Below are 13,743 nucleotides of genomic sequence, written 5' to 3' on the forward strand. Positions count from 1 at the left end.
TTGCCAAAGGGAGTTTTCATTTTCTTTGCACGGAAAATTCATTTTCCATTTTTCGAGTGCCCGAAATGAGGTTTTTTGTGAAGGACCTACCATATATTTGTTGCAAAATTGTACCAAATCAATTTTATAAAATACTAGGATATATTTAATGCACAATTGACAAAATGCTTGGGTATCAAAAGTTTTGATCCACCTCTGGTGAAAAAGACAAATACCAGCCGATTCAGCTGGAAGCGGGTCAAATTTGAACTGCAGCTGCCTCATAGTTTGCTATTTATTTTTTTCAAAAATCATTTCTAGGTACATAAGTATCTATTTAATCAGAGAAACATCAAAAGTTTTCCAAGATTCAACCACTAGCTAGGAACGGTCAAGCCCGCCGTTTTGACCGCATTTTGAAACGGGCATAAAAAATTCAAAAAAAAAATCAAAAAATTGGAAAACCTTCGCATTGTGTCATTATATGTGACCAAGTTTCCAGGAAAAATAATAAACTTGTAATACGATAATTATTTTAAAAAAGTGTTCTTAGAAATGAGCTATCATGCGTGAAGATTCATGTCTTTCAAGCCAAATTATCAATCTTATGGCCACATTCATGGCATAGTTTGTTCAAATGATCTCATATTGTGCACGAGGGTGCATCTTGGAATTCCAAACAATGTTGCCTAAGGGAGTTTTCATTTTCTTTGCATGGAAAAACCATTTTCCATTTCTCGATTGCCCCAAATGAGGTTTTTTGTGAAGGACCTACCAAATAATTGTTGCAAAATGGGACCAAATCATTTTTATAAAATACTAGGGCATATTTAATGCACAATTGACAAAATGGTTGGGTGTAAAAAGATTTGATCCACCTCTCGTGAAAAAGACAAATTTCCGCCGATTCAGCTGGAAGCGGGTCAAATTTGAACTGCAGCTGCCTCATAGTTTGCTATTTATTTTTTCCAAAAATCATTTCTAGGTACATAAGTATCTATTTAATCAGAGAAACACCAAAAAATTTCCAAGATTCAACCACTAGCTAGGAACGGTCATTCCCGCCGTTTTGATCGCATTTTGAAACTGGCATAAAAAATTCAAAAAAATCAAAAAATTGGGAAACCTTCGCATTGTGTCATCATATGTGGCCAAGTTCCTAGGAAAAATAACAAACTTGTAATACGGCAATTATTATAAAAAAGTGTTCTCAGAAACGAGCTATCATGTGTGGAGATCAATGGCTTTCAAGCCAAATGATCAATCTTATGGCCACATTCATGGCATAGTTTGTTCAAATGATCTCATATTTTGCACAATAGTGCATATTGGAATGGCAAACAATGTTGTCTAAGGAAGTTTTCATTTTCGTTGGACGAAAAAACCATTTTCCATTTTTCGAGTGCCCGAAAGGAGATTTTTTTGTGAAGGAACTACCAAATAATTATTGCAAAATTGGACCAAATCATTTTTATAAAATACTAGGCCATATTTAATGCACAATTGACAAAATGGTTGGGTGTAAAATTTTTTGATCCACCTCTCGTGAAAAAGACAAATTTCCGCCGATTCAGTTGGAAGCGGGTCAAATTTGAACTGCAGCTGCCTCATAGTTTGCTATTTATTTTTTCAAAAAATCATTTCTAGTTACATAAGGACCTATTTAATCATAAATACATGGTTTGGTGGCGATACGTCGAGGTTTGGGCGGTGGCCGAGGGCCCCAACTCTAGAGCGCGTAAACTCGCATGCCCGTCGCGTGGTCACCGCGTGACCGTAATGTTGCCATGTGTTCTGAGCGGCCTAGGCATGCCTAGTGGGTTGGGCACTCCCCAGGTTGGTTCTAGGAAGAAAATTACAATGTAAGATTCTCACGAGGAGACCGATCGATGCCCAAACATGAATTAGCAGCCAAGTGTTTGATTAGCGGTACGGGAAATGCGCATGGCCAATGGGCGTGAGTTTTGGCTGAGGATGATCATCTACTAAGGAGAATGTCTTCACAAATTTTGAGCTCAAAAGGAGGATCCTAGGTGGTACTTGCTTTGCAAAGTACCATGCTGGACAAAAATATGAATGTTGAAGCTGGGCTCAAAATAATGAATAGAGTGAGCTGAAATTTTGTGGAGGATGGTTATTTGGGCATAGGAAAGCATTATAGAAAATTGATACCATTTGGACATGCCAAAGTAGTACTTCCTTCACAATGCTCTTCTATGGACAGAAACTTGGGAAAACTAGTGAGAGAGATTGGATGAATGAAATGAGCTCAAAATTGGTGCAGGTAAGTTACTTAGGTATGGTCATGCGCTGGTAAATTTTCAGATCATTTGGGTAAGCCTAGATAGTACTTACTTCACAAAGCTTCTCTCGAGGTAGAAACTTTGGAAATTTCCCGAGAAAGATTTACTAGGAAAATTGAGCTGAATATTATCATGTGGCAATGATTTGGGTATGGAAGAGTGCCCGAAAAGTTTGAGGGTAATAGGAGGGGTCTATATAACACTTGCTTTGCAACGTGCCAATTTGGCCATAAAATATAAATTGAACCTGGGCTCACATAGATGATTTGACTGAGCTGCAATTTGGAGGAGGGTGATAATTTGGGCATATAAAGGAACTGTATAAATTTCATGTCATTGAGAGATATAAAAAAGGTACTTCCTTCACAATGCTTCTAGGTGGACAAAAACTTTGGAAATTTGCTGAAGAAGATTTGCTAGGAAAATGGAGCTGAATTTTGTCATGCGGTAATGATTTGGATAGGAAAGAGTGCCCAAAAATTCCAAGGGCAATCAAGAATATATAAATAGCACTTCCTTCATAAAGTGTTGTTGTGAACAGAATAGGAAAATGAATATTGTTGAATTAGTTTTGAACTAGGCAAGGAAGGATTTTTACATATTTGATGAAGATATGCCCCAAAGAATTTATGAGATTTTTTTGGGAATTTTGGGAATGATAGAAATATAGGTTGCTTCACAACCTAGGGCAAAAACTGCCACATGGACATGACACATAGGCAAAACTGATGAGATGGCGCCTAGTCATCACAACCCACCATAATCTACAAAGCTATGACCATCTATATTGGTCATTAACAACTAGAAATAAGGTAGCGGACTAGCACTGTTTGCTTTGTGACCATTTCGTGTAAGGAAATTACGACCTTTCTGACCAAAATGGTCGCAATGGTTTAGGGTTTGGAGCCCCCTGAACAGCTTTTGACCAATTGGTCTAAAATGGTCATAAATTTATGACCAATTCTTTGAGGGTCACTGACAGAAGGTCATAAGTTGACATATTTCTTGTAGTGAACCACCAGCTTATGCTGGGGTACAACACTCTCTTCAAGTATTACCTTACAGTCTAGGCACGCACGCCTATCTTCTCTTCTCGAGAGGATGAAATCAATCTGGCTAGAGTGTTGGCCACTACTAAAGGTCACCAGATGTGATTCGCTCTTTCTAAAGAGGATGTTAGCTACAATCATGTTGTAGGCTAGAGCAAAGCTTAAGACATCTTCTCCTTCTTGATTCCTGATGCCATAGACAAAGCCCCCATGCGCCCCTTCAAAACCTGTGTTAGATGTACCCACGTGGCCATTGAGGTTTCCTCCTATGAAGAGCTTCTCACCAAGCGGTACACTCCTAACCATGTCCTCCAGGCATTCCCAGAACTCCCTCTTGGTGTTCTCATTGTGGCCTACTTGCGGGGCATACGCGCTGATAACATTGAGAACCAAGTCCTCAAATACCAGCTTGACCAGGATAATCTGGTCCCCACGTCTCTTGACGTCTACCACTCCATACTTGAGGCTCTTGTTGATCAAGATGCCTACGCCATTTCTGTTTGCAACCGTCCCCGTGTACCACAGCTTGAAGCCGGTATCCTCCACCTCCTTCGCCTTCCGTCCTCTCCATTTGGTTTCTTGGACGCAAAGGATATCAAAACCTCTCCTCACCGCTGCATCAACTAGCTCCCGAAGCTTCCCTGTCAGAGACCCTACGTTCCAGCTACCTAAGCAAATCCTCCTAGGCTCGGCTAGCTTCCTTACCCTTCGCACTCGTCGAGTCAAATGCGAAGACCCTTGCTCATTTTCCACTACACCCGGGCGCCGATGTAGCGCGCCACTAAGGATGCGACGACCCGATCCTCGCTCACTTACCACCGTATCCGGATCAAGATACGGCGCGCCACCTGGGGGGTGACGGCCCGGCCCTTGCCCATTTTCCACCACACCGGGTTCCGATGTGGCGCGTCGCTGAGAGGGTTACGCCCCAACGAAAATTGTATAGGAACGGGGCGCACAATCATAAAGGAGGAATCATCTGGTGCCTCCACCGCGCTACCGTTTAATAACTGGATTATCGGAAGTTCACAAAAAGAATCTGTAAAATATTCACAACACCAAACTTCAAAGTAATTTACATCTAGGACGCCACCGAGTTTCAAATCTGAATTCAATAAGCGCAGCACTAAATTTGGGTTTGGAATATTATCTTCCATGAGCAAGTAGAGAAGGTTTTTCACGCAAGCAAGTCCATCTCTATCACACAATTTTTGGTTATAGTCCATGTTAGGCTGTCAACTAGGACTATTTCTCTAAAAAACCTGTTGACTGTCGAAAGTTAGAACTTTCTTAGAAAATTCCTTGTCTAGTAGTATACATTAAACAACCACCTGGTTTCGAGACAAGAATGCTCGGTTTCATGGGTGTAGACTTGACAAAGCAATTTATGGTCTAAAGCAAGCTCCCAGGGAATGGTACTCTCATTTGAGCTTCAAATTGCAGAAACTTGGTTTTGCTGCATCCAAGTCTGACACATCTTTGTTTATCTATAATAAGTCAAATACCTCCATATTTGTGCTTATATATGTTCATTTTTTTAATTTTTTTGCAGGGAAAAAACCATGTATTACTCATTCAATAGGTCCTTACAATCATCTTGCACCAAATCTAGGACACTGGGAGGGCCCAATCGTAGCCACGTCACAGTTCTTTGACTAACTCTAGCAAACTTGGCTAAACAATCACTAGCTTTATTTTGGCTACGGGATACATGAGTAATACACGTCTCTCTCAAAGTTCTAAGGAACTTGATCTCATTCACTATGGAGGCATACACTGATCTGTCAACTCCCTCCCCCTGGATCATGGAAACAGCCATGAGCGAGTCCATCTCCATAGAAATGGGTGCTTCACTTCTTTGTAATGACAATGACAGTCCTTCCATACACGCAGTAAGCTCCGATTCCAGCGCATCCCGACATGAAAACAGCTGCCTACATCATTGTTACAAGTTCTTCTGATCAAGCAGTGACAGGAATGCTAAAGGACTTAAATTCCAAGTTTGCTCTTAAGGATTTAGGGGACTTGAATTTTTTTCCTTGGCATTGAAGTAAAAAGAACCTGGGAAGGTCTTCATCTCTCTAAAGAGAAATATGCATATGATCTTCTGGCTAGAGTTGCCATGCAGGATTGTAAACCATGTCCAACACCTTTGTCCAGCATAGAAAAATCGTCTCTTACAGAAGGAGAGCTCTTGAATCAGGAGGATGGTACTAAATACAGGAGTATAGTTGGTGCACTTCAATACTTGACTCTTACCAGGCCTGATATTTCATTTGCTGTCAGTAAACTATGCGAGTTTCTTCATGCATCTACCATGACACACTGGACGGCTGCAAATCGTATACTTAGATATATTAAAAATGGTCCAAGTATTGGTCTGACATTTAGCGAGTCATCATCCACTCTTGTTAGTGCTTTCTCTGACTCTGACTGGGCGGGCGTGGTTTTGCAGTGTTTTATGGACCAAATTTAATCTCATGGTGTGCAAAGAAACAGGCTATAGTTTCAAGGACTAGTGCAGAAGCATAATACGAGGCCCTAGCAAATGCTACAGCAGGAATCATTTGGGTTTAGTCTATGCTAAAGGAACTTGGAGTAAGTCGTGGACAGACTCCTTGTTTATGGTGTGATAATTTGGTGCCACATACCTTTCTGCTGATCCTGCTTTTCATGCTTGGACAAAACATATTGAGATAGATTTCCACTTTGTTCGTGAAAGAGTTACTAATAAACAACTGAAAATTAGATTTGCTCACTCTAGAGATCAGATTGCAGATGGCTTCACTAAAGCATTACCTACAGTGAGTTTTGAATCTTTCAAGCATAATCTCAAGTTTTTTTTGCGGGGTAAGCATAATCTCAAGTTAGCTCCGTTGGATTAAGGGAGGGTGTTAAAAGGATTTCTTTGTAGTCTCTTTGTCCCTTATCCATTATGTATTCTATCCGAATACCTCTGTAATAGATCTCTTCTTCTCTGTCTTGGTTTCCAAGCTGTACCAGACTCTGTATACTTTACGTGAGGCTTCTCAGGCATAAATAAACAGGGGACCGTCGGGCTGATTAGGCAATGACGTTACATCCAATTTTACAGTCTCTTGCTTTCTTTCCTTTTTTACCCACTTGTGCCAGGCAGCTCCTCTTGAGCCATGACAGTTATAGCAGCTTTGGTTAGAATTCCAAAGCAATTCTCAGCTATATGCACATCTTTGTCGTTCTCGCACATGCTCAGGTATACTGCATACACAACTAGCTTAAACTTTGACTGTTACATGTTTTCTTGGTCTTCAACACACAGTTCTCATGTACAGGTCGGCCAAATCAATGGATCAAAAACTCATTGCGTATATGCTTAACAGGGTGATGATGATGATGATGATGATGATGAGCAGATCGCAGCAAGTATTGCTGTGTTGGTGCATTTCTGATGTAATAACTTTTGAGGGTAATTTCAGGGCTCGACGATTTATCTTACAGAAGAAGCTCAGGAAGCTGCCTTCGAGTGGCGTCTCCCCAACTTCGCATTGGCTGGGAAATTATGCCGAACCAAAAATTCCAGTTCTTTTGGCTTTGGCTTAATTTCGCAGGTAAGAAGCCACTCTGGAAGCCGAAGTGAACTGGCCCTAAAAATGTTGCAATGAAAATGAGCTGCAGCCACTGGACCAAGCAATTACAAATGAAATCAGGCAGCCATACAAAGGAAACACAGATATCAATTGTTTGTTCTGGTGAATTTTTACTCCTAGAGACTTCTTAGCGCACAGCAACACAGATATCAAACTCGATCATCAGTTTCCTAACAAGGCTCCTGTGTTAGTGTGTGTTTATGGCTAACCTACAGAGTAGGAAATGCACTTTGCCTTAAGAAAGAAGCTCCATAAGAGCTGAACACATGTATAGTTGTCTTGTCTTGGAACATAAGGTTGCAAAACACAAGCTGAATTTGGATTTATAATGTGACTTTTCTGTTGCCAAACTTTGGGCCGGTAGCACAGTAACCTACACACAGCTGAGACTTACATCTTGATCACCGACGTTGATGGTAAATTAGGCCAGTCAACATACTACAGCTCGAATATCCATAAATTCCATAGAAAATTCAATCAGTTATCCTGCTGCTTTGACAGCAGTCACAAGAGCCCTATTACAACTTGAATTCTGATTCGAAACCCGGAGAAAAATCAAGAACATCAGTCCATTGGTAACCTGATATGCACTGCTAATAACATAGTACATACTCCCTCCGTTCCACAATATAAGATCATTTCTCAAGCTAACATAGCTTGAAAAACGATCTTATATGATGGGACGGGGGAGTAGCTTTTAACTTTCTGATTTTCTAATAAAAATACAGACTGATCGCCAATATATTGCTGGAGAAAGCAAAATCGTTATTCAGATACTGCACTTAAAAAAAGATTCTGCACTTTCAACCAACAATAGTTTTCGCTACCTATGTTGGCAACCGGATATTTACAACTCAAAAAATCAAATGGTCCAAATCTCACAAATCGTAATCAAGCGATATTCTTTATTACCTGCTGAAACATTCCAACACATTAGCAAATCAAAGTACACCTGGAAGCATAAGAATTCAATTAATGTAAGTGCCGAGGAAAGGACAAATGGATAATGAAAGACACCAGTAAGGCGGTTACACTGTTGAGCCTACAAACACAACTTGAGCAAAATAACTCATATTTTTATAGACGAACTAGTGTACGTAGCAGGAAGCTATTGCTTGCTTGCTTGGGACGTAGGATCTCCTGGACTCAATACGTACTCATGTATCTCTGGACCGAAAGTACAGGCCGGCGAATCGCGACGTATAGGTACACCGGAAAGTACTCGCTGTACGGGATCTGTATCAACAATATATCCCGGATTTTTTACTAGACATATATTAAAAGAAACATCAATTGTAAATGCAAGAATGTGCCTAAAAGTCGTATGTTTAGATATAGACTTCATAATGAAAGAGCTACATCTATTGTAAATGCACTGAATGTTCCTGAAAGCAGTTTACCTAGATAGTTCATGAATGGAATGTTTGTTAAACCGTTCGGAACGATAGCTATCTCAAATGCGCGCGCGCGCGGCGGCGGCGGGGGGGGGGGGGGGGGGGGGGGGGGGGGGGGACTGTTCGTGAAGGCGGTACTCAGCTATTTCATAATGTTAGAATTTTGCTGATAGGAAGAACCAAGACATGGTCTAGATTTATCTCATGTAAACTTGCTCTTGTTTCCTTTTGCGCTCCTCATCATATCAAGCATACAAAATTAGCAAAACACACCAAACTAATAAAATTTATCAACAAAAGTGATTTTGGGCATGCGGGTTTATATTAGTGGAGTCCGAGTAGAGCCATGAAATGAAATTTAATCTGGTGTGTTCCATATGTCTTGGTTACCTGCAGGAGGGTCTTCAACAAGTGACACAAACATATTATTTCTGAAGGTATGGATTCAACATACTATTTTATTATTGAGATTTGTAAAAGCGTTGAGATTACGAAAATGCCAATTAAGTTACTAAGTGATATTGATTTTACATTTTTACTCATGTGACATTTGAATTAGAGAGTGGTTTTTCTACACCCCAGCTCGGTGCACCCACGCAAGAAAACATAGCAAAACATTTAAAAAAATTCTGAAACTTTGTGTGAATGATCATCAACAAATGTTATGGATGCTTGCAAAGTTTGATGGTCAAATTACGTTCAAGACTTTGTACAAAAAATACAAAATCACTGAAAATTAGTCAAAATATAAGTGCACTGTTTGAGCAGATTTTGCAATTTTGTATTTTTTGTACAGTGGTGGTCGAATGTTATTTGACCACCAAACTTTGCAAGCGCCAATAACATTTATTGATGATCATTTCCACAAAGTTTTAGAATTTTTAAAATATCTTGCTATGTTTTCTTGCGTGGGTGCCTCGTGGGTGCACCGAAGGTAGGTGCAGCCACTACTTTTCCTTTTACATTTTTACCCATGTAACATAAAAAAATATGACACAAGTTAAGTGTGCCTATCTAGCGAAAGGAAACTTGTTGATTAAGATTAAGTTGTTAGTGACTTAAGAAGCACAATATAGATGTTTGGCAACTGTGTACACAACACAACGTCGCCGCAACAATACAAAGACTAGGATTGAGCAAATACCTGGTGAATAGAAACATGTCAAAGCATGGTAATCATTGATATAAATTGTTTTGTGAAGTCTCTTGGATTGCATTGATTTAAGTTGAACCATGTAGAGATTGGTGTCCACGTATATAAAATAGCATATGTATCCTCCGAATATCCCAGTATGGTTTCGAACCCTCTCCACCCTCCCTGAATCTGAGGAGGGAGTCCAAGAATGTTGTTTATTTCAATGGTCTTCCACATTACCCATGTGGCAACACCAGGAATATTCATATTCCCCTGCCACATTTGTAAGCGTTTGTAAGATAAAATGGAAAAACCAACAACACCATCTTTGGCCTCGGCCTGGATGATCTGACTATAGTGGGGACGATCTGTAACCGGTGGCCCATTGATAACAGCTAGAGTCTGCTCTTCCAAATCAAACTTAAGCATGTCATTTTTGTAACTCATCATAGTAACCAACCAGCAGAGTGCATTGCCAACAAGTGACCCGGGTCTATGAGCAGTGAAAATCAAATATGGAGTGTCTGTTGAGATGAGTTTGCCCCATGAACCAGTCTCCGAGGAGTAAACGCATGCGAGAGGTCGATGATCATCTTGCTGGTTCATGATCACCAATACCACCTTTGAAGGGACTGGAGTGACAACCGCCGTGCACGTGGCCTTGGTCGCCGGCAGCACAAAGCACTGCCCCATTGATGTGGTAGAGAAATGCTTTGAAACTAAAAGCTGGCATAATGGCGGTCAATGATGGGGGTGCACATGATGATTTCCTTGCACACATGGTCAATGATGAGGACACGACCGTGGCGGCAGCCCAGCACTTCGTTCCTGTGGGCAGGACTGCTGGGTGTGCCGTATTCGTGGCAGCAACATGTAGCGTTGGAGGTCGAAGCGCTCACGAGGGATGCGGTCCGGGGTGTCGAGAACAGAGGTGAAGACCATGCTTTCGCGGAACTCAAAGACGCTGAGGAGGGGCGGCTATCGGAGACCTCTGGTAGACTCGTGTGAAATGCTCCTATTGGACAATAGATAGAAAGAGTTGTTTGCCTATTCTTTTTTTTTCTGTCACCGGAGAATCACATGCATGCTCCCCGTGCACTACCGATGTGCTCCTACTTTACTGCAAGACACATTCTTAAGAAGATGTAGTGTTATTTTTTGTGCCAATCAAGATGCTAGTCGGCACAGGGCCCCCAAAATCATGGGGCCCGCCCCCACCAGGAAAAACCAACACACCGTCTTGCGTCTTGTAATGTAAAACAAACTAGTTGGAACCACCCCGGTTCATCAGCCTGATCTGATGTGATTTGTCATAGGTCCCACGTCCCAAGAAATTGGTAACCTCAGCGCCGCCTTCCCTCCTCGAGTCTCGATCGTGCGCCGCCTGCTCCCTGGTTACTGAATCAATCATGTGGTTTGGTCCAATAAAACGATCTTCACATTAATTAGTCCATTCATATTTCGAAGGTTCTTCAAAAAAAATGTACATGCATAACACGCCCTTGCTATCTATAAGAGTAGGCTCTTTGTCGAAACATATTACGAGCACAATTGAGAAATTTGCATACTCAGGCTCTTCAGTTTTGACAAATGAAAAAGAAAGCGCGTTATTGCAAAGTAGCACCACTCTTAAAATATGCTATTAAGATGTTGTATCGCTATATCGCTTTATCACGTGCTATTAGCAAGACATTATACATGCTATTAATATGCTATCGCTTTATCACATGCTATTAATATGCTATTGATTTATTTAGCAAAACGTTGCTCAGAACGCTATAGCATGCTATTAGCGATGCTATTTTTTCCAATGGTTTTGACACGAACGAGCTACAACATGGCCAACGGTTGCCCGGGAGATGCAATGCTTTCATCGTACGATACAACTTCTTTTAATCCCATGATGTCGTTGTCGAGGAGGTTCTCCATGTTGTCGGTGACGAGATCGTATGAAAACACCTGAAAGCTTGGTTCTTGCGATGACGTGAGGTGTGGTTTTGCGAAGATGATCCGGCCTCCATTGTTGGTGATGACGAACTGGCTTGCGAACTTGGTGACCTTGGGTGGCAGTGTGCCTAGGTCTACTCGACAATGCAGATCCCATGCACTCGTTTCATGCCCACGGAACAGCCAGACATCGTGTACAGGCCCTGCCGAGTTGTTGTTTGGCACGAAATCGGAGCAGAAAAGGCACAAGCGTCCATCAAAGTCTGCCAAACAATGATTTTGATTGCTCTTCTCCAGGGCCAGCGGTGGTAACGGCACGGCCCCAAGCCTCTCGTCATCCAGGGAGAAGGAGAAGGCGAACGTCTCTGTACCTAGCGTGGTTTTACGAACGGCCAACCAGTGCACATGGCCTTGCACAAACACACTCGCCTGGTCCTTGTACACGCGACCCAATGGCTTCTCCCTAGCACAACCCTCCGCCGGCCTCCATTGCCCCACAGCCACGGGGTTGATCACGTAGACCTCGCATCCGGTGGAGTCCTTTTCGCCGCCATAGCCTCTGTAGTAGATGCGCATGACCTTGTGCTTCCTGCTGCGTCTGTCGTAGCCGAGCCCTAAGCACGTGACGCTGAGGCTGCTCATGGCCTGGCTCTCGGGGAGGGCCGCCATTCGGCCAGTCGATGGGTTAAGCACGTAGCGCCTCGATGGCGCGGCGACAGCTTCGAGGATGACGAGACCTCGGCACTGCTGCGCCACGAGGCGCGGGACGAGCTTGTCCGTGGCGCCACCCTCAACGTCGTGACTAGTGGGGAGCTGCACGAGCGTGCCGCCCGGATTGGCGGGCGACCACGTCTGCACCTTGGCTGGCACGTCGGGTGAGCGCGAGTCTTGCAAGGACAGGATCCTTAGGCCGCCATGACGGTTGGCGAGGCGGAGGTGGAGGTCGGCGAAGTCGTCGGAGGCGAGGGCGGCTGCCCAGGCGCGTGAGAGGCATCGGCACCTGTGCACTGCCTTGGCCAGCAACCGCGCCAAGATATCCTCGGTGACCTCGTCGGGGAGGACGGGGCAGCGCTTCGCCATGAGGACTGGTGCTGCGCCGGACTGCCGGCAAAGGGCGTATGTTTGGAAGCAAATCAATCGCACGTTCACGCACCCGACCAACGCCGGATGCGTGCCCGAGATCGATCGGTGAACGAAGGAGTCTCCGGAAATGAGATCCAGGGCCGTCTCCAGAAATTTGAGGCCCCGGTGCGAATTTCAAGATAGGGCCCTAAAATTGAAAAATGACGTGTGTCGTAGCCTCTTAAATGGATGACCACAACCACTCACAAAAATGATGGTGGATAACAAATGTTTATTAAGCATGGCAAAATTTATAGCATCGATTTTTCAAAAAAAATATGCTTACAAAAAAGGTAACATAAAATGTAATCAACATAACTAACTATAATTTGTTCAGACAAATATCTATGAATATGATGTCAACAGATACTGCTTACACTATTATTCGCCACCATCATTTTTTGCGGAAAAGTCGCTACTATAAATTTATCAAAATTATGAAACTAACCTGTTCAATAAAGATGAATCACTCAGTCTGCTCCGTTGTTCACCTCCTGTAGAACATAGTTATACACAAAGGAAGCACATACGAATGCACAGTACATCGTAATTTTTGAGTTGAAAATTGATTTCCAGTCTTTTCTCTTTCTTGTAGACGCCGTAAGATGAACTTTAGTTCTTCCAATTCATAATCTGCTTCCGCCTGTGCGTGTCCACCGCCTAAATTTATCTGCCTGCCGTCGGTCATGCGTGTGCTGCTCTCGGCTCGATCGCTGCTTTTTTCTTTTCAGAAACCCACGATCGCTAATTTTTTTAACCTAACCCACGATCGCAATCTCCCTACGATCTGGGCCAGCGCCACTTCTTAATCTTCATCAATGTAATGGACTAAAGGCCCAAGGCCCATCTCACTAGAGAATAACGATTCAGTTGCTTTCTTCTTGCGGGAGACGAGTCACAGACCTTCCCAGCAGCTCTAATGGCGGCTCCTCTACAGATCAGATTTTATTTAGATCGATATTGGTGAACTACGAATATAGGATCTGGGGGCCCCTATTTTTTGGGGGCCCTGTGCGGTCGCACTTCTCGCACATGCTTGTGGACGGCCCTGATGAGATCGGAGAGATGGATGCGCTTTATGTATCATTGCTGGAGAGGAACAAATCCCGTATCTTCTTGGCAAAGGATGCAAATCGGGCGACCGGCCGTCTCGCCAGTTAGACGGGAAAGATGCCGTGTGATTGATTG

General features: G+C 42.9%; 1 protein-coding gene and 2 pseudogenes across 1 annotated transcript; 1 reads left to right on the forward strand and 2 right to left on the reverse strand.

Annotated features, from left to right (window-relative positions):
* Positions 1-13,743, forward strand: part of LOC125542588 (uncharacterized) — a 252,253-nt pseudogene that overhangs the window by 68,923 nt on the left and 169,587 nt on the right.
* On the reverse strand, positions 9,410-10,428 carry LOC147978288 (uncharacterized; annotated as a pseudogene).
* On the reverse strand, positions 11,317-12,513 carry LOC147978289 (F-box protein At1g11270-like). The gene has a single exon (XM_087545744.1). The coding sequence runs from the start codon at positions 12,511-12,513 to the stop codon at positions 11,317-11,319; it is 1,197 nt and encodes a 398-aa protein (XP_087401870.1).

The sequence above is a fragment of the Triticum urartu genome, chromosome 3A (assembly GCF_056163025.1).
Source record: "Triticum urartu cultivar PI428250 chromosome 3A, HENAU_Tu73, whole genome shotgun sequence".
In the NCBI taxonomy this organism is placed as follows: Eukaryota; Viridiplantae; Streptophyta; class Magnoliopsida; order Poales; family Poaceae; genus Triticum; species Triticum urartu.

What these genes read in the sequence shown, in the direction of transcription:
- LOC147978289 (XM_087545744.1), bottom strand. Translation starts at nt 12,513, where the DNA reads ATGGCGAAGCGCTGCCCCGTCCTCCCCGACGAGGTCACCGAGGATATC.